Genomic DNA, 26,142 nt, shown 5'->3' with positions numbered 1-26,142 from the left:
TGCAAAAACTCCACTGGCATGAAAATACACCTGAGAGAACAGTCCTTTTATATTCAGGAGAAATAATTTATTGCAGCTCCCATCTTTATTTGATGTGAAAAATAGGGTTTGTTAAAATTAATTAAAATATTCGTATTCTAAGTTAAATATTGTTATTTAAATTAGTCCGCTTCAAAGATAGAAGTACTTGATTTGAAATAGCTCTGTGAATATTTTTATAACAATGTTTGATTAAGAAGCACCTATGTTCCTCTTGTGATACTGATTCCTTTTGTTTTTAGGTGGATATATTATAGCCATCATCTGTGGTAAGTATTTTCTAAAACCTTAAAAAAATACAATACAAATAATATTTTTTAATGTGAAAACCCGTTTTTTATTCCAATCACCTGTGACTGCAGCAGGGTGATTTTGGAGTTCTGGATAAAGCTGCATGATTCAAAACAGATTGCTTAGCTATTATAGTTTAATTTAGTGTGAAATGTGTATTTTCTCACGTGGTGAGGTCACATTTCAAAAGCAGTTTGCAACAACTTGGCCACTTGGATAAATTTCAGAGCTTGGGTTTACTGGGGGTGTGAGTAAATAACTGCCAGTGAACAGAAGTGTTCAGCCCATCCTCTGTCCTTGCTTTTGTTTTCCACATTTGTATAAACTTGTAAAAAGTAACGCTGGGGCCTTGTCATTCCTGTTTTAGTTTCTGAGCTGGTGGCGTCTTGCCATCTTGGTGGTCACTGGTTCTTCTATCCTGAAGAATCAAATATTTAATTTACATGGCTCATTCCATAAATAAGTTGGGTTATGGGGATTTTTTGGGAGGTAGAGGTGGGATAGAGCAGTGGATGAAAACAAGGCTATTTCTGCAAATTTTTTGTTGCTTTTTTGTGAGCTGAGATGATCTTTATCACTCTAAGTTCCTTTTTTTTCCACTTTAATTCTTCCTAAAGTGATTGTGGTAGTTGTGGTGCTCCTGGCAGCCTTCTGGATCTACAAGAAATTCTTCTCACAGAATGGGTGAGTAAGCTTTCTTTTTATTAATACTGCAAATTCCCAAATGACTGAGCCAAAGCTGTGCTGATGTTTAAGTTTCTTGAGCTTTGTGTGCCCTTTCTTTTTCAAATGTCTGATTTTGTGTGAGCTCCTCTCAGCAGCTGATGGAAGCTAAAGCTTAACCATGAATTTCACTTTGGTTTTGGATCTGTTGTTCAGCTAAGCTGCTAATTAACACTTGCACTAATTTCAAGGAAGGAAAAACCCTGTTCTCAAGCTTGTGTTTGGCAGTGTCCACTTGCCAAGGAAAGTATTTTGTCCATCTGCTTCAAACGTTTCAGTTTATGTCCTAAAGCCAGGGGGAGTCTTGGTTGTGTGGGCTTGTGCTGCCAGAAGGTTTTCAGGTTTTTCTTCTCTTCCTGCAGCCCCAATGTTGGTGTCCCTATGTTAAAGACTTGCAAAATCAACTGTAAAATACTAGATTTGTGCATAAGCAATTAGTCTTCTGTTTTTAATGAGACATGTAGGGTGTTTTAAACTTTACCTTCAAACCAGCTGAGGTTTATGTGTGGTTTTTGATGGAGGGGCAGGAGATTTAAATTCCTCTTTGTGCACTGCTTTTTGCTGTGATGTCTCGTTTTATCTTCTGGAAAAAAACCTTTTTGTTAGAGAAATATTTTGTAAAATGCAAAACACTGACAGTCCAGAGCAGGTTAGGTGGTACACACACAGTGTCACGATGAGCATCTCATCAGAGCAGTGTTGTCTTCTTCCAGAATCTGTTGGGATTTATCTGGAGTACATGAAACAAAGGAAGGGATGCTTTAAATGAAGCAAACCAGGCTATTCCTGTGGCTTGTATTTGTAATTAAGTCCACACATAGGACTTGGCAGAGCCCTGGAGGTGGTTTATATCCAGTGAGGTTTTAGCCTTAGTGGCTTTTAAATAGGCAATGCAGTATCAGTCCAAGGGCCAGGGTGGGCTGCTGAGCAATTTGGTGCTTTTGAGCCACTGCATTTATTCAGTGCTTGGATATTCTGCAGCCTGGATGAGCCTGGGAAGAGCTCTTGGCAGTTCAGGGCAGCGCTTGCTGCCTTTGCTTGTGGAGAGACTTCTCAGGGCGTAGAAAGCAGGAGGGATCTAAAGCAGCATCATCAAAAATTAAAGACTGTGACATTCCTGAATATCTAACAGCATGAAAAGCCTTATTGTGTCTAGTGCTTCCCTTCATTTTCCTCTCTGTGAACATCTGACTGTCAAAGCTCTTTCTTGTCTGAAAACCCTGATCTCATCTCCTTTCATGAAAGCCTCCATCTCCCTGTTTAGTGTTCTGAGTTCCTGATGCAGCTGAGCCTTTGTGAGCTGTTGTGCTTCCAGCCCCTGATCCTTGCTGGTTTGTAGCCTCCCAATGCCAGCAGATCTTTCCTTGGCCTCTCTTTCTTGTCTGTGTAAAATGCACTTGGATGGGACATTCAATTAGACCTTTCTCCCTTTCTGCTGTTCAGCTCCTACACAGTTGATGAGAGTTGCAAGGACATTTGTATTTTAAAAACTAATGTCCCAGCTGAGATGGAAGGAACTGCACAAATGAATTAATGAAAAGGTATAACTTTCCTCTTCGTTTGGACTTCTTGCAATGCAGCTTAAGTGTCTTTTTTACTGTGGTTTACTTAGAATTTTAGGAGTGTGGAATCCATTTAGCTGGGAGCTTTGGCTTCCTGTAAGAAAGAATATCTTAACTTTTCATTCATTTTAGGAGAACAGGATATAATATATAGAGAATTATCATTGAGCAGTGTCAGTAAGAGCTTCCAGTGATTGTAAATCACATTTCTTGGTGTTGTGTTCGAAGAATGAGTAGCATATTGCCTACAATACTCAGAAGAATGTCTGCACCCATCCCCGTGGTGAGTTACTTTTCTTGGCAAATAGTTTAATTCCCTGTAATTAGAAGCTGGAACCACCTTTGGGCACTAAAACTCTAAAGGTAGTTTTGCATCCCTTCAGAGAAAACCAGATGACATTTCTCACAATTACTGATTCATCTGCATTTTTGCTTTCTAGAAGAGAATAAATGAAGGGTCTAACAAGGATCTTTTGAAACCTTCTTATGAAAAGGTGATTTCTTTTTCAAATTCAGAGTTCTGTAGCCCTGAAAAGAATGAAGATAAACTTGCTTTGAAGCTGATGTCCTCGCCTGTATTTTAACCTAATTCTCACTCCAGTGAGACTCATGTGGTGAATGTTGGGGTTCCTCCTGCACTTTTGTAGGGTTAAATAAGCTCTTCCAAAGTCTGGCTGTTCAAACCTTGTTTGAACAGAACACCTTGCAGCTCAGTTTCACTCTTCCTTGCCAGTGTTTTGTTGTTCCTATCTCAACAGAGCTGGAACTACAAATATTTTTTTAAATCGGCATCTTATCTTCTTTTTTTTGTTGTTGTTGCTTTTCTCCATTGCACAAATTCTGAGGAGGTGATGGGTTCTCTTATTCCAGCTTAATGCAAAGGTCTTTTCATGTGCATAATCTTGATTTTATTGACTTGTGAAGGACAGGTGAATTTTCAATATTTTTTATGAGCTTTTATATGAACATTAAGCTTGGAGTTTATTCCAAAATAATGTATAGATTGAGAAATATCATCTTCACTCTAAAGAAAGATGTTTCTAATTAAGATAGGATCTGTTTTCTGGGTTAATTTTGCTTATTTTTGGAGACAAAAAATGAATCAGCAGATTAGAATAGAATTCTTCATTCCAATCTTAATTTTTACACATGATAAGAGAAATTACTGTTCTGGTGTGTCAAAATGCTGGTAATTCTGGAGGTTTTCTTATGGAATGTGGAACTCCTTAGAGACTTGGAGTAATAGCACTGAGGTTTTTTGTTAAAACAGAAATAATTCAAGAACATATATAAGAATGTCATTGTGAATTTTAATTCTTGAATGTTTAGGTATTGTAAGGTTGCTGTTTGTGGACTGCAGAATCAAAACCCACACTAACTTAATATTTCATTTTTGGTCAGAAAATATATGCTAAACAACACATTGTAATTAAAATGAATTCCAGGGTGCACCTGGTGGAATGATGGGAATCTTGGTTAGTTTTTGGTAATACCAGTCATCACTTGAAATGATCCCTTTGGATCAAAGGCTCTGCTGCTCCTTGGGTCATTCCTGACAGTTCAGTAGCTGAATGAAGCTAAAATCTCCTCAGTCCAGCAGTTGAGAGAGGCTAAAGAATGACCCAGTTTGTGACTTTACCTGCAGCTTTAATGACAAAACTAAGGATGTGCTTTCAGTGTAAATGTAAAACCTCTTGCAATGTAAAACCTCTGATTTGACTTGTTTTTTTGTTTGTAGGAAACGTGACGGCACTCCCAGTTCTGCCGAATATAAGATGTGTAAAGCATGACTGCCCTTTTTGGGGGGTGGGGGGGACCTTGCAGTGGGGTACCCCTGTCAGAGCTGCACAAAGACTGATTGCCCTGTCCATGAGGGCCCTGTGCTGTGTCTTGTCTGCTGATGAACTGGAGGAGGAGATGCTTGATAGGATAAAGAGTGTGTGTGCATATAGATAACACAGATGCTGCTTTGCCTTCTGGGCCCCTGCTCGTCCCTCTGTGCATGTGAGCTGGGGGAAAGGCAGTGCCTGTAGCATGCCAGAGTCTGGGGTGCTGCAGTGTCCCTGTCCCCCTGCCAGCTGCTGCTGCCTGCTGCCTTCAGTGCCACCTCTTTGCTTGCAGAAGATGTCCAATATTCCCCTCTCTCCTGCAGAGCTCTGCTCGCTCAAACCTTCCCATCCCTTTTTGCAGTAGAGGTGGTGTAAATGGTTCTGTTGTTTCCTTTGTACTCTGAAATGTCTTCTTGCTCATTCCCTGAAGAGTCTGGTGCCGCTGAAGGTGATGTCTTTTGGAAGCTATCACAGTTAAGATCTTATATACTCTACCTCTTTGTCTGCCAAAGTTGGTTGCTGTATATATATTGAATTAAACTGTGCCTTGAAATCAGAGTTTTATGGCTTTTCCTTTGCTTTTAAAAAGGAAAAAAGCCATATATACTTCTGATTCTTTGCTATAATCTCCCAAAGACTGCAGTGGATTTGTTGGAGCTGAAAACTGAGGGATTCTGTAGCAAAGGCATCCCCTGCCTGTTGACAGGAGGTCCCTAATTAAAGGAACTGCTGAGAGCTCAGTTGTGGCTGTGTCCTGTTGTGAGCACAGTGGAAGTTCCTTAGAGTTCTCGATTTTAGTGAGCTTTGATGGCAGTTCTGGAGATCTTCTGTTGCTTTCAAGGGTGGAAATGGGTGCTGTGTGATCCACCTTCCTTGCTTTTTTACTTGAAGTCACATACTCCGCATTTCTAACCTCTGGCTGCAGACTGGGATGTTAAATCAATCTCTGAAAAGCTGGATTTAGGATCAGATTCCTGTTTAGAAGCAGAAGCTTTTCCCTGTCACTCACTTTTCATGTTAAAGGAAAACCAAACCAGTTCAGTTGTGTGAGCACTGGTAGATGTGGTGGTCTCTTGTTTGCTGCTTGTTCATCAAATGTTTTAGTCCAAATTCCGACTTCAGGAGCCCCTGCCACTGTGTCTGCCATTAGTTTAGAGTCACTGCTACTTCTAATTCCTCAGCAAACCCCAAATCTTAACTAGAACAGGTTTTAGCTCCATGAATCTCACTATCAGCATACAGGCAGCTCCTGATTTTCTCAAAAACCCAAATAACCTCACTTCAGATGCTTGAGGCAGCATTGAAAGTGCTCTGGCTTGTCTGTGGCTGCTTGGCACTGCTCTCCCTGTCATCAACAGATTGTCGGCGTGGCACAGAACTGTTTGGGGCTTTATAGGGCTTTTTGGGACAATCCCAGCAATCATATTGTTGGAGTTCATAATAGGCTCTGGTTATTAGAAAGGGGCTTTGGCTCTGCAGAAGGATTTGCTGTTCGTGGCCTGGCTGATACCTCAGTTTGAGAGTTTGTAAACACTGGGATGTGTGACTGGGACTGAGTGTGGTGCTGGTCAGGAGCTCAGCTTGCTTTTTGTGGCATCTGCAACATGCTGATATACACTGGAATGTACTTTATTGGGAAGTGAAATCACTGTAAAAAGTGGCTGTTTTTTGCTCTTCTTTCTGGATGTAAAGATTAGAGATTATTTGTAAAATTCCAAATAAAAATGTTAAATTATTTAGCAGTAAGTGTTTGTCTTTCATTCATCACTGTGCTGAGCAGCTCTTCTCCCATTGTTATCCAGATGATTTTTCATGTCCCAAATATCAGGTAGAAACTGCTGAGATTGAAGTTTGCAGGTTGTGCAGAGAGTTACTCAGTGGTTGTATAGGGGATGGGTTTTAATTTGCTGAACACCTTTTCCTGTTAGAATTGCAGAGAATTTCCCAGAACCTCCAAAATTTTACAGTGTTGACTCCTGAAAAAATTGGTGAAAAGTTGATGGAGAAGTGTGTGACAAATGCAATCCTTAGGGAATACAGCTCTAGTGACCTGTGACCTGTGAAGGAGAGTGGATTTAGGAATTGTGTGAATTTGACACTTGAAATGTACTGAGCTTCCATGTGTGGAGTCGGGTGCCTGATAGAGCGAAGCCTTTCAGAAAAAATAACTTCATATGCTGTATTTCATTGCAGTTTGTGGTTGTGATACTCACAGTGAGTTGGTGTGGAAATGAAGCCAGGCTGCACAACTTCACACTGTGGAGTTTGGGTTTGCAGTGAGCATTGAGGGGATAAGCAGAGTTTCTAGGAATGGGATGATCTTTAATCTTCCCTCCAACCCAAACCATTCTGGGATTCTGCTCTGTGATTCTGTGAATCTGACTTAAACACTACAAATTAATTTGGCCTAATTGTCTTGAGTCCTGTGGTGTGTTTCTAAAACTCAGTGCTGCATGAATTATTTCCTTTTGGAGTCTGGAACTGATAATTAGAGACGTGAGCTCTGTGCTAAGGGAAAGGCTGCATGGAATAAAAATGTGTTGTTGCCATCTACTGGTGACAGGGGCAGTGGGAGTAACAATACAGATCCAAAGTTGTGTGGTTTAGGGTTAAATAGTGTGAAGTGACAGTGCTTGGTGGGTTTTCAGTGTCACACTTAAAATCAGTATAAACTAAACCCTGCCCATGGCAGGGGTTGGAACTGGAGGATTTTAAGGTCCTTTCCGAACCAAACCATTCTGATTCTCTGAATCTGAATATTTCCGAGGGTGGTGAAAGTGGAGCTGGGGGCTGAAATGAAGAGACTTGCAGCACTTAGATGTTGTCCAGCAGGGAATCAGGTGATCTCTCTACCTGAGACAGAGCCCAGGAACATAGAGCACACAATTTTATTTAAAAGGAAAAAAAAATATCTGTGTAAAGAACAGGTTAAGGCAAACAAACAGCACATGGAGTAGAAGTGGTCAGAAGGCTGGGTGGCTGTGTTGTCACACCCAGGCCCTGGCTTGCTCGAGTTGAAGAAGCTGAGTTATGTTTGAAGAGATGCTTCTCTCTGTCTGGAAGCATCCCATCCTCACTTGAAGGGGATGCTGACTGTCCTCCTTGTGTGCAGGATGTTCAGCCTGTGGGGGAACTTCAGGTCAGAGAACAGCAAGCCAGTGGTGTTGGGGAGGCCAGGTCGTGCTCTGGATGGTGTTTGTTTGTGGCCTGGGGGGTGAGGGAAGGAAGTTTCCCATTGCTGTTGCTTTTCCCCCTACATCATAACCGATTTCAAATGGTGCTAGACAAAAACTGAGACTCTGAACACCAAGAGAAATCGGTCAGCCTGTGTAAGAGACGTTTTCCTGGCTCAGAGAAGGATCCTCTTGTAGATGACAGCTATGCATTCTTTAGAGATGACTACTCAGTGCTCTGATCAAACCTTCATCCATACAGGGATCAGCTTTTCCATGTCTGGGAACACGCTGGACAGCAGGGAGGGCAAACAAAGAGTTCAGCTTCGTTCTAGGTTGGGATGCAGGGCTGGAGAAGTGAAATATTGCTAGGACGTACCAGCAGCAAACTGGAAAATTATGCTAGAAAAAGGAGCAGGTTCTGTGTGTGCTGAGAAGTGATTCTGGAAAAAGGAGTGGGTTGTGTGTGTGCTGTGTGGCATCCTCATGATGCCCGTGGCAGGGGCTTGGAACAGGATGATCTTTAAGGTCCCTTCCAACCCAAGCCAATCTGGGATTGCTGAAGGCACTTCTGTGTCTGACTGCTGAGGTCAAATGGTTGGGGGAATTTCTGTGTTTGCAGAGCTGTGGAATGAGAATCCTGTGGTGATGGGGTCCCCAAGTAGAGGGTGGAAATCCTTTTGCTCTGAGGCAGTAAATTAAAGGTTGATCTTAGTTTTTGGGTATCAAACATACTCTGCCTGTCAAGGTACAAGAGATACCACGTTGGTTTTCATGCAACTTGCGGATCACTTTACTCTGGACAACTTGAACTCATATCCATTGTTTATTAAGCAGAAGTACAGGAGCAGGAGGCTGTGCTGGTGTGGCCCTGGCTTGGGAGGGTGCATACAGTGGTTGGAGAAGTGTCTAGAAATCAGATGATGTTACAAAATGGATGGCTGGCAAAAAAATAACCTTTGGAAAAGGGGCTGATTTGAGGAGCAGAGGATGTTGAAGTGAGCAGGTGCTTGGTCTCCTCCCACGCTGTAATTCTTGCTCCTAGAACACTGATTTCAAATGGTGCTAGATACAAAGTGGGAAAATCTAAGCCACCATGTGAAACCAGCTTCCAGAGGAAGACACATCTTGTGCATGGCTGCAGGCTGAGGGAGAAAATCCTTCATCTCCACCGTACCTAGAGAAAAATTATTTTATTTAATTTTATTAAATACCAAGACAGTTACCTTGGGCTTAGCTACTTTATGGATACACTTATTTTGTGGCATCTTGTGGATGGTTGAGGCTGGTCTAGGAGAAATTAAATATGTGGTGAGGAAAACCCCCAGCCTGGCAGTGAGTGTTGTTTCCTGCCCTAGCCAGGTGGAATGCACTCAAATTCTTCCCAGCAAGTGATGATCAAGGTTTTATTTCTTGCTAGTGCAGAGCACGATGCTGATGGGGTGAGTGTGGGAAGTTTGTGTGGTACAGGAACACTTTTTCCATTTCACTGCAGATGAAACCAGGCTATAAGCCTCATTCTGTCCAAGATGGAGAGTGTTCTGGCTTTCTGTCACTCACTGATCAGAGAGTACAGGACAGATCAGGTGCTTTTTGTGACAGGGAAAGGAAATGTGAGTGTCCTGATGGAACTTCCTCTGCCAGCAGTCCCTGTGCTTTAAATAAGCAAGGACTTGCAGACTTTTGTGAGACAACTTTTAAATTCTGCAGGCAGAATGAAAATAAATTGGATTGAAAGCACTTTTGAGTGTGGGTCAGAACAAAAAGGGAGCATTCACAAATTGAACTGTAAATGGTTCAGTGGAAGTTGTCGAGGAAGGAGAGTGTGAAAATGAGTGGCTGATGGTTCCTGGAACTGCAGCAGGGCTGAGCACTTAACCTGCAGTGTCCACAGCTCAGAGCAGAGGGACTAGAGGGGGTGTTGAGAAGCCTCTGAACTCCACACATGCATAATTCAGGAGCTATCAACCCTTGGATAAGTGTCTGACCTGTGCTGGAGTAGAGGCCAATGTGAAATGGAACAAAGCACAACTGGAGGCAGCAGTTCCACTTATTGATGCCCTGGGGTTTTGGCAGCTCTGTGTATTCCTGTTGTAACCACATCCAAAAATCTGCTCCGGCGCCTCCATCCTAATGCACACTCCCAGGCAGGAGAGGGAGAGCTCAGAGACAAGAGCTTGTCCTTCCAAGAAAGAGGGGTGGAGGAAGGGGAAATAGCTGGACTAGATTCCTGTGTCTGGATATTTACTGACGTTTCTAAATCCAGTATCTGGGGCAACAGGGTGAAAGACGAGTGGAAAGCAGGTTCCCTCCCCAGTGCCTGCCATGTGGCACAGTTATTTAGGAGGCACCCTCTATTATCAGGTGAGATTTACTCCTGAAAAGCTGCACCAGGAGTTGCTGCTGAGGAGAGGCAGCTGCAGGACCACAGACTCACAGCAGCGTCTCTGAGAAACAGGGTTACAGTGAGCTTTGCTTTGGTTTTTCCTTGCCTTGGTAGTAAGCATTGCAAAGAAATCTTCATTAGGGTTTTGAAAAATAGCTGGAGTAAAATGTCACTTAACTTTGTGCTGCTGTAAATGGGGAACTTGTGTCCAAGTATGAGACTTAGAAGGACTGAACACCCCTGCACATCTTCCCCCCCTGCAAAGGAGACCAACCTTTCCCGAAATATCATGCAGCAGTTGAAGACCAATGGCTCATTTATTATTTATAGTTTTGATAAAACCAGGTTTCACTTCAGCATAATTAAGATGCTGCTGCCCCTCCTCCAGGATACCTGGAGTTTGTCCTGTTGCCTTCACCAGCTCCCCAGAAGGTGTCAGCCCTTCTTGGCAAGGTGCAGGTGCACATTTGGGAAGGGTTCATCCGTCTGTGCTCTCCTTCCCAAGGCTCCCAGTGTGTCTGGGCAGGAGGAAGGAGCAGTTCAGGATGCTGGGAATGTGCACATGGGCAGGAAAACAGGAGCACAGCATGGTTTGGGTTGGAAGGGACCTTAAAGCTCACCCAGTGCCACATCTGCCACGGGCAGGGACACCTTCCACTGTCCCAGGCTACTCCAACCTGGCCTTGGACACTCCCAGGGGTGGGGCAGCCACAGCTGCTCTGGGAATTCCATCCCAGCCCCTCCCCACTGTCACAGGGAAGGAAATGAAGCAGTGCTGTTCTCAAACTTTGGCTGTGTGGAGAGCAGCAAATGCTGTCACCTGTGCTTGCCTTTATCACAGTGGTCTGGACATTCCAATAAATAACAGTAGGGAAGGTACAATATCATTCTGTGGGTTTTGCTCCTTTTCAGATGTTTTAGTGGCAGTGCTGTTCTGTAGCTTCTTTCAGAGGAACAATTCAAAGCTTTTAATGGACTTCACACTGCTTTATACATTCCATAGGAGACAAAGACAAAAAGGGAATCCCTGCCTTCCCTGTGAAAGGGAACTTCCTACCCTGAGACCTTCAGTCTGCAGGAACAAGGCCAGCCTGGATGTCACAGACCTGATTTTGCACAAGCTGCACCTTCTATAGAAAGGCAGTTCCAGGGCTTTTGCAGAAAGCAAAACAGATCTCAGTGTGCATCATAAATTTTTTTCCTCCATTTTCACATCACAGGGTGAAACTCATGGTTCACCAGGCTCTGCTCTCCCCTGGAGAAAATAATCCCTGTTTTACATGCTGAGAATCTGAGCTTGATGCATCATCCTCCCAGTGAAGGAATGAATCAGCCCAAGGCCAGGTGCAGGACAAGGGGTGTGACAGTACAAGTGGTGACCTGTAAGGGGAATGGAAATGAATGAACTTCTAAGGTTTCAAAAAAAGCCTCCTCAGCGTGGGGAGCCTGTAACTGCATCTCTTTGTTGTGCAAGTCTGGTGCTGCGTGGGTCAGCTGTGGACAAATGTGCTCTGACTTGCACTGGGGGCCAGTCCTCAGTGTGGAACACTTGGTGTGTCAGAGCACCGGCCTGGGCTGAGGGAAGGCAGAGTGCGGGCTGCACTGCTTAGGAAAATTGGTATTTGTGCCTAGAGATGCCTCTGGAGAGGCCACTGCTGTTATGGGCAGCAAAAGCAGGTACTTCATGAGTTTAAAGCATAAGGGAGATGCTTTTTTCCTTTATTAAGACCACAATAAAAACTCCACATTACAATCCTGAATTGAACTTAGCCTATTCTTTCAGTCCTCCTTTTGCAGCCTTACAACTGCAGTACAAATGGAGTTAGACACTCTGTGTCTGAAACCCCCCAAAACCCAAGGCAGGCTGAACACTGGGACAGGATGGGGGTAAAAGCCTGTGGAGCTTTGTGTCCCTTTTGACTGTGAGCAGTGGGACAGTCAGGCCTGCTTGGTTTGAGTCACTGATTTCAATTCCTGTTAAGGGGAATCTCTCAGAGCACGCCGCGGTGTCTGTTTTAGCATGGTGACCATTAGAGGTGTGCTTAGATATTAGTGCTGTAGTTCCCCATCTTGTGATCCCCTCTGCTCATCTGAAATTGCTTTGACTTGCCTGGAGTCATCCAGTTCTCCCCCAGCTTTGCTCTCAGGAGAGTTCCTGGGCAAACCCTCAGCTTGTTTGGAGGGCACAGGAACTGCTGAACCCTGGATCCTGTGGAGGATTTCAGATTTCACAGGGAACAGCGAGGTGAAACTGGGCAAGCTCAGGAAGAACACTGTACTTTCATGGCTAGAGGTCAGGGGAGGGCAGTAGGAAGGAAAACTCATCAAATTTAGCCCTACACAGCCTGAGTGAGCAGCACGTTGCAAAACTCACTCCACTCAAACAAATGATCCACCTAGGCACCTGCAACCAGGAAGGCCATTTTCTATTCCTAACTCCTGTACCTAAGCATCACTTTAGAATGTAAAGTACTGATTGCAGGGCTTGAAAGCTCTCACAGGGAGATGATTGTTGTGATTTGTACAGTCAGTTCAGGAACATGGTGTTCCCCCAACACCACCACTCCAGCTCCTCCAGGTAATGGCAAGGGAAGTTATATTTTTCTTTTGTATCATTCTAGAGACAAAAGAATGTCCTGTGCCAGGGAGGAGCATAAGGAAACAAACCCAGCCTGATGTTCACTGAAGTATAACCTGCCTTTAAACCAGACATCTGAAATCAAGCCTTTAGTTTAACAGTACCTGCAGTACAAGGACCTGGCAAAACAGCAGGAGAAAATCACTGACCAAACACTCCTGGCTGACTCCCCCAGGCACGTGAGCTGCTGGTGTGTCCCTGTTCCCAGGGTTTCCATCATTCCATCCCTGAAACATCCCCGTGTGTCCAAGAGCCATTGTCAGTGGATACCCAAATGCAACAGTGGCTGCTGTTGGACTCCTGAGTGCTGTGAGTGTTTGTGGGGGGAGCTGGAGAGATGAGCTTCACTCAGAAATAGCTCTTCCTTGGAAAGCTGGAGGGCTGAATCACAGTGTGTTGGCTCAGCTTTTAGCAGACGAGCCATCACATCTGCCTCCCTGTAGGCGAGGAGCCGTCACTGGCACCAGGACTGGCAGCCAGGTTCTGTCCCTTTGGAAACCAGGGAATAACCATGGGGAAGGCGAAGGCTCATCATGAGCAGGGTCAGGCTGGGCGCTTGGCGAGGTGGGCTGGCAGCTCTGGGAGCAGGAGGGGGCTGCTCCCCCTGTCCCTCTCTGTCCACAGAACCTGCCCCCCAGTTGAACTTAGGGCACTAAATAAGTTCTTTTGCTCAGAGGCATTAACCACTCCTCTGCTGCCTGGGAGGCTGAGAGAGCCAGAGCCAGCCCTGAGCATATCCATGGCTGGTGTTGTCCTGAGACAACTGAAAATATGAGTGAGATGGGCAAACAGGAAGACCAGGGAAAAATGGGGAAACCTGGGAGGGGACAAGACAGCTCCTGAGCTGAGGTATCTGACACTGAAAGCACCTGAGAGACACCCCTGGCTTGACAGGCTCTGGGGAGCCTGCACAGTGCACCTGATGGCCACAGAAATGCAAATGTACACAGAGATTTTCTTCCTAGAACAGAGTGTGAGCTCTTAAATACGTGTCACTCCTGGTTCCCAGCAGTGCAGAGGAAGTTTTTGGGGAAAAGGGGATGAGGGAACTAGTGGAAAGTTTTTGCAGCTGGCAAGAAACAAATTACAGATATGGATTTTAAAATCTTACAGAGACATAGGATTTTTTTGGAGCTACAGTTTTGGGCTCAGTGCCCCCACTGCTGCAGTAATGTTAATTTTCAGGCCTCCCCTCCAGGTTCAGGCATGGGCACAGTTGCAAGAGAAGTAGATTGGGAGTTCCTGAACCAACTGGTTGCTGACCATGAGTCAGGGGAATGACCTTGCAGCAGGCGGTTCATGGTGCCGCTCTCGGAGCCGTGCCAGGATAAACGGCACTGGCATCTCTGAGTGCTGGTGGAACCATTTTGTGACATTCCAGCTTGGCCTTTTCTACTGCTGCCTTTGCACAGAAATTGTTTGGGTGGATGGGAATGGGATAGTGTATTCCCTTTTTTCCTCACAGCCTGGGCTTGGGACTATCTATATAAAGAGATAAAGAGGACATGGACAACTCTTGCCTACATCCTTGTCCATTAACATCAGCATTACAGATATTTAACCAAATTAAATCTTTCCCTCCCAGCCATAACCATATTAAACTGTAAGAAAACACCATGATAAAGTTTTAAAAATCCTACGCAGCAGCACTGAATTTTCTTGATAGGTCTGGGAGAGATTTGTCAGAGGAGAGAGGGTAGAACACTTGGCATTTAGACATTTTAATGAATGTTCCCAAATAAGAAAAGAAAAACATTTGCTTGTAGACTTTAAGCTTCTCACAGCATCAGAAAGCTCCTGACACAGAGCCCAATGCTGTATTTGTATAACATGGAAATGAACAGCAGCAGCAGCAGAGCTGCAGGCTCCGAGCCTGCTCTGTGAGCAGCAAAATGGCCAGGGGTGCTGGGGCTCATCCGAATTCCTTCACCATTTGGGGGGTCACTAGGTGGGTGTGATACCCCGACCCTTTGGGTGTGGCTCAGACTCTGACATCAGTATGAAAAGAATGTTTCTAACCATATTCAAGCTTCTGCCCCCATCAGCTCCACTCCCTAAAGCACCGACAGGAACCAGCAGCAAAATTCGTCTGCGTCACAGATGTAACATGACCATCGGCAAAACAAGAGCAGGAGGAGATCATGGCTGCCTCGTCCCTCACAGAGCCTGCCTGTGCTAGCAGACAAGAAGAGGTAATGCTTCTAAATTTCTGTCATGGGCATGTGAAATCCTGCCCTTCCTTCCCCGAATCCTGTGGTCGCTGAGCGGTCAGAACGCCCGAGAAAATTGCGTGTGTTTTGTCGGCGTGGTACCGAACGCTGCGTCACGATGCTGCACCAAGGCCGAGGCAGAGCAAACCCCACTCCCCAGAGCAGGGAAACCCAGATACAGGGAAATGAATCAGCTCATACAGTGCCACACACACAAGTGTCAGAGGGAGGGAGAAATCACAGCTTTCCCCAGTCCTTTTGCGGCACTGTGCAGAAAACGATCACGGAACAGTTACCCAGGTGCAGCTCACGGTGACAGTGCCACCCCTGTGCACACAATCACTGCTGTCCTACAGAAATGTGCCATGTCCCCTTCTTAGCCTTGTTTCCTGCCAGTCCCACAGATTTACCTGCTGACAGTAACCTCAATTCCTGGGTAATGAGATTTACAGCTGGAGTTTAACATTGAAATAACTCCTCTTTTATCCGTCTCCTTACCCTCCCTGCTTTCAGGCACAGTTAAACCATCACTGTGGCCAAAACATGGTGGCAAAAGGAATTAAACCAAATACATCCCTGCTCTGAACACACTCAGCAGCCAGTGACACCTCCTTGAAAGCCATGAAACAGCACTAGCTTTACAAAGTCAGGGCTTCTCCACCCCACAGCCGTGATGGGGAAAACCACAGAGTTGTCTCAGGAAAACAGGCTCAACCCACCCATCATCCACACAACCCAGCATCGTGCCTTAGTCCAGCTCCTGGCTGTACAGAACCCCCTCCACAGCTGCCTGGGAGTGTTCTCATGTGTGTGTGTGTATTTATGCCTGTCTGTCTGGCTGCAGGGACTGCTGTTCTTGTTGTTCCCTTGCTCTGCGGATCTGGCGCTGCGGGAGGCAAGGATGCTCGGAGGGAGCCAGCTACAGCCAGCGAAGGCTCAGTGAGTCAGGAGGGGTTGTGATGACTGCAGTAAGAGGCTGAAATTCCCTACGGAATCTGGCAGGAAAGGAGGGGAAGGAGGAAAGATGGAGATGGGAAGGAGGGAAAGAAAGTGGGGAGTGGCACGTACAGTCTGTTGGGCTCTTCCCTCCCCGTCCCTGCGCCGCACTGCCGTTGGAAATGGCGGCCCTGCGCAAAGGACGGCGTCGCGAAAAATCCGCAGCGCCTGCGGCCTTCGCGACCAAACCTCCGAAATTCTGTTTGGGGTGTAAATCCAGCCCTTCCCTCTCTCCCTGTCTCCCAGAGCACCCTGCAGAGGCCAGGCTGCAGCCCAGGCGATGGGGACGGCGGCCATGCAGTGCATGAGCCCAGTGGTTGTTGCTAAACAACCAACCCTGATGCTGGAGATGGCAGCCTGTGAGTAACAGAGATTAAACTCTCCTGCTAGCACATCCTGAAACTTGGGTAAGCCTCAGGATGATGAAAGGCTATGGAATAATGGTCCCTCTTGTATGAGAAAGCAAAGTTACCACTCCACTGCATAATCGGGAGACTCCCTCGGCCAGAAGACCAAGCTCAAGGCTGGCTGCGTCCTCAGCACTTCCAGGCAGAGCTGCCATCTTCATTGCTGGGCGCTTTAAGAAGAGAGGTGAAAGAATAGTATAGTAAATGGTTACGAGGGAAAGGTGTTCTCCCCTTCACTTCCTTATCCTCTCTTTCGAGCTGCTCTCTGCCCTCAGTCTCCCATTCATCCTTAACCAGTTCCCAATCCTTCCGTCCTTGCTTTCTAATGCTGTTACTCTTTTGCAAACCTTTACAGACCCATCACTGAAGGCAGTCTCCATCTCTCTGTGATGTTACCAAGCCTGTGGCAAACCCACACTTGTGCAAACAAAAGCTGACTTTGGGCAAGAGTCGTTTTCATTTCTTTAACTATTCCCACAACATAATTTCCAGGTGCAATCCCTGCCCCGAGCAGTTTACAGTGCTGCTCCAGCACCTCGCAAGGGAGAAGGAAGCAAGGAGAAAAGCCCTGAACCCCAGTACTTTCCCCTGCACCGTGGGCTGCAGCTCTGACACGTCGTTGTCGCGACTGGACGGCGAAACGAGACCTCCTGGGAGCACCCATGGGTGAAGGGCTGCGCCCAGCACACCCAGCAGTGACCAGCTCCTGCCCGAGGGACGCCTGGCATCCTGGGATCAGAGGTGGGCATGGAGCGAGCAGCGGGCAGGGAGTGGTGGGCAGGGAGCTGGGAGCAAGCAGAGAAGGGCAGGGAGCAGGAGGAGCAGACGGGCAACAGACAATGAGCAGGCAGGGAGTAGGACAGGGGCAGCTGCTGGTGCTGAGTACTGGGATCAACATTCAGGTTGCAGAGGGCAGCCCAGCGCTCACACGGTGCTCTGCTGACAGCAGGGAGCAGGCAGGGAATAGGGAGCGGGCAGAGGGCAGCGGGCAGTGGGCAGAGGACAGCCCTGGTTGTACGGCTGCTCCGCTGACACCCGTGGGCCAGGAGCAGGGCACTGAGCAAGGCAGGGAACAGAAGGAGGGAGCGGGCAGTGGGCAGTGGGCACGGCCAGTCGCACGGCCGCTCCGCTGACACCCACGGGCAGGGAACAGAAGCAGGGAGTGGGCAGTGGGCAGCAAGCAGTGATAGAGGGCAGAGGCAGCCCCGCTCCTCACCCACTCTGCTGACACCCGTGGGCAGGGAATAGGAAGCAGGGCAGGGAGCAGGCAGGGGATAGGAAGCAGGGCAGCGGGCAGTGGCAGTTGCAGTGGGCAGAGGGAAGAGGCAGCCCGGTCCTGCCCGCTCCGGCCTGCTTCTCTGACACCTGCGGACTGGGACAGGGCAGGGAGCAGGCAGGGAGCAGGCAGGGAATAGGAAGAAGTGGCAGAGGGCAGGGGCAGCCCTGTTCCGGCCGCTGTGCTGACAGCCACAGGCAGGGAATAGGGGGCAAGGAAGGGAATATGGAGCAGGGCAGTGGCAGTGGCAGTGCCGAGGGCACAGGGCAGAGGCAGCCTCGCTCTGGCCACTGCACTAACAGCCGTGGGCAGGGAATAGGAAGCAGGGCAGTGGCAGCGGCAGTGTCAGGGCACAGGGCAGAGGCAGCTCCACTCCCCGCTCTGGTGCGGCGCTGACAGCCACGGGCAGGGAATAGGAAGCAGGGCAGCGGGCAGGCAGTGGGCAGGCAGGGAATAGGGAGCAGGGCAGCGGGCAGGCAGGGAATAGGGAGCAGGGCAGCGGGCAGGCAGTGGGCAGGCAGGGAATAGGGAGCAGGGCAGCGCGCAGGCAGTGGGCAGGCAGGGAATAGGGAGCAGGGCAGTGGGCAGGCAGTGGGCAGGCAGGGAATAGGGAGCAGGGCAGCGCGCAGGCAGTGGGCAGGCAGGGAATAGGGAGCAGGGCAGTGGGCAGGCAGGGAATAGGGAGCAGGGCAGCGGGCAGGCAGGGAATAGGAAGCAGGGCAGCGGGCAGGCAGTGAGCAGGCAGGGAATACGGAGCAGGGCAGTGGCAGTGGCAGTGTCGGGGCACAGGGCAGAGGCAGCCCCGGTCCCCGTTCTGGTGCAGCGCTGACAGCCACGGGCAGGGAATAGGAAGCAGGGCAGCGGGCAGGCAGTGGGCAGACAGGGAATAGGGAGCAGGGCAGCGGGCAGGCAGGGAATAGGGAGCAGGGCAGCGGCAGTGGGAGCGGGCAGTGTCGGGGCACCGGGCAGAGGCAGCCCCGCTCGCCGCTCCCCGTCGCCGCTCGCCGGCCCCGCGCGGCCAATGCGCTCGGCCGCTCCACCTGCCAGCCCCGGCGCGCCCAATGGCGGCGCGGCCCCGGCGCTGCGCCCGCCCCGGCCAATGGGAGCCGGCGCTGGCTCTCGTTAATGATGCAGCAGTCCAGGGAAGACTATCACATGTGAGCTGGCCGCCTGCCAGCATGGAGACACCGAGAGAGCAAGGTAAACAACTTTCCAACGCCAAAATGATGACATTTAATCCCTAAATGCTGGCTTCCCGGCTCGACTCATCTTTAACCCCTTTCAGCTGGTGTGGAAGCGTCTGGAAGGCACCCGTCTACCTGTCCCCAGTGCTTTTAAAAACTGGACGACGTGCCCTGCAATGATCACTGCGTCACCGTTTGCCACTTTGCGAACTACGCAGTGACAAACCTCCGAGCTCCGAATCGCAGGGCGCCTGTTAACCCCTGCACCAACCCCTCGCTGACATGCCAGCCTCCAGGGACATGGGGGGGGATAAAAAGCCCAGACAAACCGGGAAAACGGCAGTCTTTGCAAAGTTGTCATCTCTCCCCCATGACTACTAGCCTCCTCTGCAGTACAGCAATGCCGGCAGGAGTGACATTAGTACAACCTGTGCCGTCGCTCCATTGAGAAAACAGCTCTGACGCAGAACAGAGCAACCCTACCCAGCCAAAATAATAATAGAGGCACTTTGGGATCCGAACTTAGGGACGCCGGGGGAAAGGGACGCCCTGCAAATAATCCAAATACGTAGCTGCAGCTCCAGCCCCATCCTGATCAAAGGGTACGTACGTGAGGGAGACGAACCGGACCGAGGAGCCGTGCCCGTGCACCATCTGCGCAGTCCTCAGCCCTCCGCTCGCTCTGGAGCGCCGCAGAAGAGAAGGTTCCAGAAATTTCCTTCCCGTTAACCCTTTCGGTGTCTGCCCACTCTCCCTCCCCGTGGGATTAAGCGCGCCGGGTCTCCAGCATCGTCAATGGGCGAAGCCTCCTACGCCAAGCGAGCCCGAGTACGAGGTGCAAATGGCAGTGGATGGTGGCAGGAGCCCAGTCCGTGGTGTTGGTGCCACTTCTCTTCCTGGAGCCCTCTCTGCCTCTTTTGCTGCCTCTCTCCCCTCTTGCTGCAGCAGGGCTGTTGCTGGTAGACCTATCGACGGAGCTTGCTCTCTCACTCTCTCGCTGAGCTCTGTGACGCAGCTCTAAATTCTCCAGCCTGCTCCTTGTGTTATAAGAGCGGAACTGCAGCTTTCCAGGGAGCCCGTGCCAGCGGTGCCAGGGCCAGGCAGACCGGAGGGAACGTCGCTCCTGGACTCTGCACCTTTTTTTGGCAATTATTCTGTTCCTCACCTCTGTTTCTTCGCTTCCTCCCCGGCTCTCAGCCTCGCATCTCCTTCTCTGCTTCTGAGTCATACTTAGCAGGTTAACTCTTTTAGGATTGGTAGTCAGCAGTACAAATCTCGAGCGATAGCAGCTGAAACCACAGCCAACTTTTTTGGTGTTTTCTGCTTTAAAAAAACCAAAGCAAATCTTGCTGGCTCTAAAAAACAAAAACATGTGCACGCACACACACGTTGCAGTAGAGAGTTGGTGCTTTCTGATTAACTGTTTCAGTGACAGGAACCACTTCTTGACTTCCTGAAATTAAATATTTTAGGCCCACGTCTTATAAATCCTCAGCAAGCAGATCCTCTGAAGCACAAGGCAGTTTAAGAGGAGCTGCTGCTGTGAACAAATGCAGGACTTGTGGGCATGAGGCTACTGCTGGCCCCACAAGCCCCTGCTCTGCTGGCCACAAAACGCTGATCTGAGCATGGTTTTGCTGCTGGGCAGATGCGTGGCGTGAGATAAGGTGCTGAAAGTGCTGGAAAGCCATAGGATCTTCTTAATCTGAACAGCATTAATAAGTGTTATCACACACACAGATTCCGAACGCTCGGCGTAGGCAGGGGAACTAATAACTGCGCTCCTGGAGTCACCAGAATCCAATAATCCCCGACAAAGACAGTCCACAGGCAGCTCTGCATTTCAGCACAGCAGGCATCATCCCCAGGCAAGGAGCCTTTTGCAGCTGCACGCTCTCTCCTCGCCTCTGCCCCCCAGATCCCTCGAATAACTGGTGCCTCCGGCCAGCCCCGGCGCCCGGCAGGGGAAGCAGAGCTGTGCCAGCACCGGGAAGTGTGGAGGAGGATCCGTGGTAGGTGCAGCTCCTGGGAGTCAGGGAAGCTGATGGAGAGGCAGGCCTGTGAGGGAGTTGATGTGCACACACAGAGCAGTGAGGAGCAGTCCGTCAGGAAACACGGAATGCAGAGAGATCCCTGCTCCACTCCTCCGTCTGCCATTTTAATTCTGACTTCAGAGCCGGCTGCGAGCCTTGGGTTTTTCACTACAACCAAAGCTGAAGTAACCACGGTTTTTTCTCCTCGCAGCGTCTGAAGAGCCTGAGCTATTTTGGGATTTGTCTGTACTACACTGAAAATGACACCTGTTACGCACAGACACAAATGAGAAAAATTACAAGCGCCCGGTTCCTCTGATGGGATCCCACGAAAAATGGGGTGAGATCCCGTGGGTCAGGGCTGGGCGAGCAGCACGGGCTGTGCCCTGGGGAGAAGGGGATGACCCCAGTGAACTGAACAGACACCAGTATGAGAAATGTAGAAAGTCTGTAGTAGCTGATGCAAGGGGAAATCAAGCCTCCATGTGACCAGAAGAAGTAGTGCATGATCAACTAAATGCCACAATACATGGCTTCTTATGCAATCGAGCCCATGGGACTCCAGGCCTTACACATCCACTTTGTGGCCAAAGCTGCAGGGATTAACTCCTTCCTTAATGACTGGGAGAGAGCACAGGCTCCTGAAATGAGTCATCCCCCCGGGCAGGCCGGGCTTTGCTGCGCCTGGAGCTGCCTGCGCTGCTTCCAGTCCCCCCCGTTCTCTCAGGAGCCCCAGCACGCAGGGCCAGGGTGGATTTTCTGGGTTCCCACGTCTCCCTGGTGGTTTGCAGCACGCTGTGCTGGCAGGCAGAGGCCACCTCGAGATGCAGGGAGCTCCAGACGTGACAGATGAAACAGCAGAGCGAGATGAAAGCTGGGAGCCTCAGAAAGGAGGCACTTCACTGATGCTTTCGGCTCACACTGCTTTTGTCAGGCCTGTGGTGCGGTAGGAAGGTGAAACCAACTTTGATTTATTCCAAATTACTCTTTCTGGTTGCTTTCAGGGGAAATGCAGTGTTTATTTTACGGTTTTCTTTCCTTTGAAAACCACCAGCCCTGGAATGTTGCTGTCTTTGCCTGGCTCTAGGTACTCGCTGGTGGCACTCAGGCTCCCAAGGAGAACTCAGAGCTGTGCTGCACTGGGGAACAATCAACTGTGTGAGAAATCTTGGGGCAGTGGAAAACTTCAGCCCTCACAACTGAGTGATGAGGCCTGAAAACATAAAGTCATTTTCTGACACTCTTGGGCAGGATTCGGTATTTTCTGGTTCAAACATCTTTGACACTCCACTATAAAAATCTAGGCTGCTTTTCTGGTTTAACTGGAGCCCATTTCCATGTGTTGCTACTGGTTTGGGTTGGGTTTTTTTTTAGCTTTTTTTTTTTTTTTCCTTCCAGACTTTAAAAGTAGGAGGCAGAGCTTTGGTTTTGTAAGAACTGCCTATGAGGGTGCAAAGTCCTGGGCTAGAAAGCAGGCTTGGAAAATGGGAATAATCCATGGCTGTGGTCTGAGACAGTGGAGATCAGTGTCACTGTAAGAATGTGGCAGGGTAGGAATCTCTTCCAAAACTGGGAGTGACCCCATGGCTGACTACAGCTGGGCCCTGAGAGCTTGCAGTGATGATTAATAGAATTAAGAGTTTTTATAGTGCTGAACATTTTGACAAGATTTCAGGACTTGCAACTGGGATGGCTTGGGCTGGGTATTTGGGGGAAATGCCACTTTTTTGAGGAGAGAGGGCGGGGATTGACCCTCCAGGCTGTCATTGACAATTCCCTCAGCACCACGAAAGGATTAGGGAGCGATTCCTCAGCTTCCAGAAGGAGTTTGGGCTTGCACTGCTTCTTTGCCAGGCTGTACCTGAAGGTTCATCCTCAGTTCTCCAGCGTCTCCAGCAATTTTCTGCTGTCACGCTGCAATGACCTTAATAGCAACAACAAACGGAGTCTGACACTCCCCAAATCTCACCCTCATGCAGATCATTATTGCTGCTGGGGGTGATAAAATAACCTGAGGGAGGCCCTTGGTGTTTTGAGTGCTGGAGGAAACCCTCGTGGTCATGCCTGCACTTCCAGCTTCCTGCTGGGGAAGCCTTGGCTCGGGTTTAGGTTTAAATGCCATCGGCCACACCTTCCCCCAGCCCAGCGCAGGAAGCACGATTGTTAAAATCAGGGCATGTTCCTGTTTAACTGAAAGGCTGAGATAAATAATCCAAAGGCCTCGTTTATGCCAAGCGAATTCCTGCCCGGGCCGGAGCAAGTCTGGGCAGCTGTAAATCTGTAACCCCTCGACCTCGCAGCCACGGAAGGGGAGTCTTGGCACATCCCCTCGGGAGTGGCTGGGCACAAACGGAAGGAGCAAAGAATCGGGCAAAGGTGGACAGGGCAATGGAAAAGTTTCTTCACTTTACCAACCCAGAGGCTTAAAAGCTGCTTTAAAATGCAGAATAGTCAGTTTGTTAAGTGCTGATGTGGGCTAGCTCTTGTTGGATTTGTCAGTGATACCTCATCCTTACAAAACAGCCTCGGTGAGGAGCGGAGTCACAACAAACATTGAGGTTTCGTTTTTTTCCAAAAGGTTTATTGTTTTCCAGACGAGCTTTAGTGAATTCCAGAGAAATGGCCAATGAGTCCTTTTTTCACCAGCCCAGCAGAATCACAGAATGGTTTGGGTTAAAAGGGACCCTAAAGGGTCCTCATGAAGGGACCTCATCCAGTGCCACCCCTGCCATGGCAGGGACACATTCCACCATCCCAGGGTGTGCCAAGCCCCATCCAACCCGGCCTTGGACACCTCCGGGGATCCAGGGGCAGGCACGGCTGCTCTGGGCACCCTGTTCTATTTGGAACACTCTGCTGCCCTCCCTGGGGTCCCAAGCAGCAGGAGGAAGAGCAGCAGGCAGATAAAGAGCAGCAAACCCCTTCGCAAACAGTTTCAAAGTCGATTCCGTGCATCTGTTTGGGTGTGCACAGCTGAGAGTCCCACAGAGAGCGGGTGGGGGTTCACAGTGCCCCTCGGGAGGTGGTTCAGGGGAATTGTGTGGAGCAGCTGGTGCTGGCATCGAAAGCCGGCGCTGCCAGAGGTGTGGGACCGTCGGGGATGTGTTGGCACGGCTGTGCTGGCATTGGGGAGTCCCATTTGCATGGAGCGTTTGCATTCTCGGTGGGAACCCAGCCCACGGCACAGAGCAGGCGCTGAAATGGGAGCCCGCAGGTGAAAACCTGGCCTTCCCTCTGAAAACCTGGATTTTTTCCCGTGAAGTCTAAGAAACCCAGCTGGAAGAGCCGGGATCCTTTTCAAAGAGGTGGCACCGCGTCAACATCCCAGCCGCTTCAGAGCACCGCTCAATGGCCTGTGCTGGAGTCGGTCGGGGTATCTGGGATCCTCAGCCCACCCCCGAATTCCCGGTTGGCACAGGGACCCCCGGCAGCGCTGGCAGCGGCTGTGGGGGCAGCGTTCGCTGCGCTCCCGATGCGAGGAGCCAGCAGCGCGGAGACAAAAGGAATTATTTCAGCTATTAGCTGCTAAGAATAGAGGCGGCGGGGGTGCTGAGGTGCCTGACAGCGCAGCCGGAGGAGCAGCGATTGCAGGGGGAGCACGGAAATAGCCGCGCTCCAGCTCAGCACCCGCAGCTCCCGAGTGAGTCAGCCCGGCCCGGGGGGCACAGCTGCGGTGGGCAGGGTCCGGACCGGGCTGGGTCCGAACCGGGCAGGGTCCGGACCGGGCTGGGTCCGGACCGGGCAGGGTCCGAACCGGGCTGGGTCCGAACCGAGCAGGGTCCGGACCGGGCTGGGTGTGAACCGAGCAGGGTCCGGACCGGGCTGGGTCCGAACCGGGCAGGGTCCGGACCGGGCTGGGTGTGAACGGGGCTGGGTCCGAACCGGGCAGGGTCCGGACCGGGCTGGGTCCGAACCGGGCAGGGTCCGGACCGGGCTGGGTGTGAACGGGGCTGGGTCCGAACCGGGCAGGGTCCGGACCGGGCTGGGTCCGAACCGGGCAGGGTCCGGACCGGGCTGGGTGTGAACCGAGCAGGGTCCGAACTGAACCGGGTCCGAATTGAGCAGGGTCTAAACCCGAGCAGGGTCCGGACCGGGCTGGGTGTGAACCGAGCAGGGTCCGGACCGGGCAGGGTCCGAACCGGGCAGGGTCCGAACTGAACCGGGTCCGAATTGAGCAGGGTCTAAACCCGAGCAGGGTCCGAACTGAGCAGAGTTGGACTGAGCAGGGTCCGAACTGAGCAGAGTCTGAACCGAGCAGGGTCCAACCCGAGCAGGGTCCGGACCGGGCAGGGTCCGAACCGAGCAGAACCGGCCCCGAGCTGGGTTTGCGGGGCAGCTTTCGGCACGGGAGCCTGGTTTTCCCCGCGGAGCATCTTCCCCGGCTGCAGGAAGAGCCCCGAGAGCCGCGCTGGCTGCCGCGGGCTCTGCTGAAGGTTCCGCTCCCCCGGGTCCCGCTCTGGCACGGGCAGCAGGATTTGGGAAAGGCAAACATTCCCGGCCTCTTGATGTCGGTCCAGCTGTGTTCCAGGGTGTTTTCCCAAGTGCTAATCTCGAAGTTCCCTTTGCAAATACCTCATAAAAGGTTAAAGATACGCGCGGCAGGTATTTAAATGCGGGGTCAGTGAATGGTGAGGTGATCGGAGATGGCTTTAGCAGCTTGTCCTGGTGCTGTTTAACAGAAATATTTTGGTATCACTGTGTGTTTTTATCCAATATAGCTTGAAAGAGGCAATTTTCCTTCTGTGCTGTTTGTGCAGCGCAGGGTACAACACATTCCTGATCTATGACGGGGTTTCCAAACTCCATAGTAAAATGAATAATAATGATAGTAAATGTTGTATAACTTTTTTTTCCTTTTTTTTTTTTCTTAATACAGCAACCTTTGTATTACTTCTGTGTTGGATTTTACAGTTATTGTACATAGGGGGAAAAAAAGATTTTTTGAAAAAACAAGGAATAACAATGAATTGGGAAAAAAAAAATCAAAACAAAACCCAAACAAATTCAAGGTTTGTAAGAAAAGAAAAATCAGTGCTGGTGCCACTGCAGAAAGAGTCGAGCTGGACAGAATTAAACATCTCAGCTGGAGCGTGGACAGGGCAGCAGACAGCTTGCTAAAAATAGATTAATCCCAATTACAGCCACACTTCTGCTTTCCCCAGGTTCCCGGTTCCCCGTGCACGCTGCGGGCAGTGAGTGGAGAGGGTCTCGGTGCCCGGGTGGCCGCAGAGGGGCCGGGGGCACTCGGTGCCTGTCCTTGCATAACCCGGGGGCTGGGAGGGTGGCAGTGGCAGTGACAGTGACAGTGACAGTGGCAGTGTCCTCTCCTGCTGGCCTTGGCTGCCGCTCCAGCTGCCCAGTGCGGCTTAGCTCCGCTCCCTGCTGCAAATCTGCT

The 26,142-nt window shown here is 49.8% G+C and overlaps 2 protein-coding genes across 16 annotated transcripts in view; one reads left to right on the top strand and one right to left on the bottom strand.

Annotated features, from left to right (window-relative positions):
• CD46 (CD46 molecule) overlaps positions 1-17,962 on the top strand; it is a 22,588-nt gene extending 4,626 nt beyond the window's left edge. Inside the window, exons 9-13 of one of the 9 annotated variants that reach the window (XR_014950133.1) lie at positions 282-308; positions 948-1,014; positions 2,497-2,594; positions 3,056-3,109; positions 4,354-6,186. Coding sequence is in view for 5 of the 9 variants with exons in the window: in XM_085561083.1 (XP_085417209.1) it covers positions 282-308; positions 948-1,014; positions 2,497-2,587 (185 nt within the window). In the remaining 4 variants the exon portion in view is untranslated. Of the gene's footprint in view, positions 1-281; positions 309-947; positions 1,015-2,496; positions 2,595-3,055; positions 3,110-4,353; positions 6,187-12,624; positions 12,843-14,686 lie in introns of those variants that run through there. The other 8 variants (XR_014950136.1, XR_014950134.1, XR_014950135.1 and 5 more) reach the window with 8 other exon arrangements.
• The window catches only part of LOC144247680 (uncharacterized), a 33,269-nt gene extending 7,127 nt beyond the window's left edge, over positions 1-26,142 (bottom strand). Inside the window, exons 1-3 of one of the 7 annotated variants that reach the window (XM_085561093.1) lie at positions 19,325-25,239; positions 16,320-16,424; positions 8,431-8,794 (exon numbers count right to left, since the gene is read on the bottom strand). In XM_085561093.1, the coding sequence (XP_085417219.1) occupies positions 24,259-25,239 (981 nt within the window). In that variant the 3' untranslated portion in view covers positions 8,431-8,794; positions 16,320-16,424; positions 19,325-24,258. Of the gene's footprint in view, positions 1-8,430 lie in introns of those variants that run through there. The other 6 variants (XM_085561095.1, XM_085561092.1, XM_085561091.1 and 3 more) reach the window with 6 other exon arrangements.

The sequence above is a fragment of the Lonchura striata genome, chromosome 26 (assembly GCF_050655825.1).
Source record: "Lonchura striata isolate lonStrDom1 chromosome 26, ASM5065582v1, whole genome shotgun sequence".
NCBI classification, from domain to species: Eukaryota; Metazoa; Chordata; class Aves; order Passeriformes; family Estrildidae; genus Lonchura; species Lonchura striata.
This window is presented reverse-complemented; position numbering and strand designations above follow the sequence as displayed.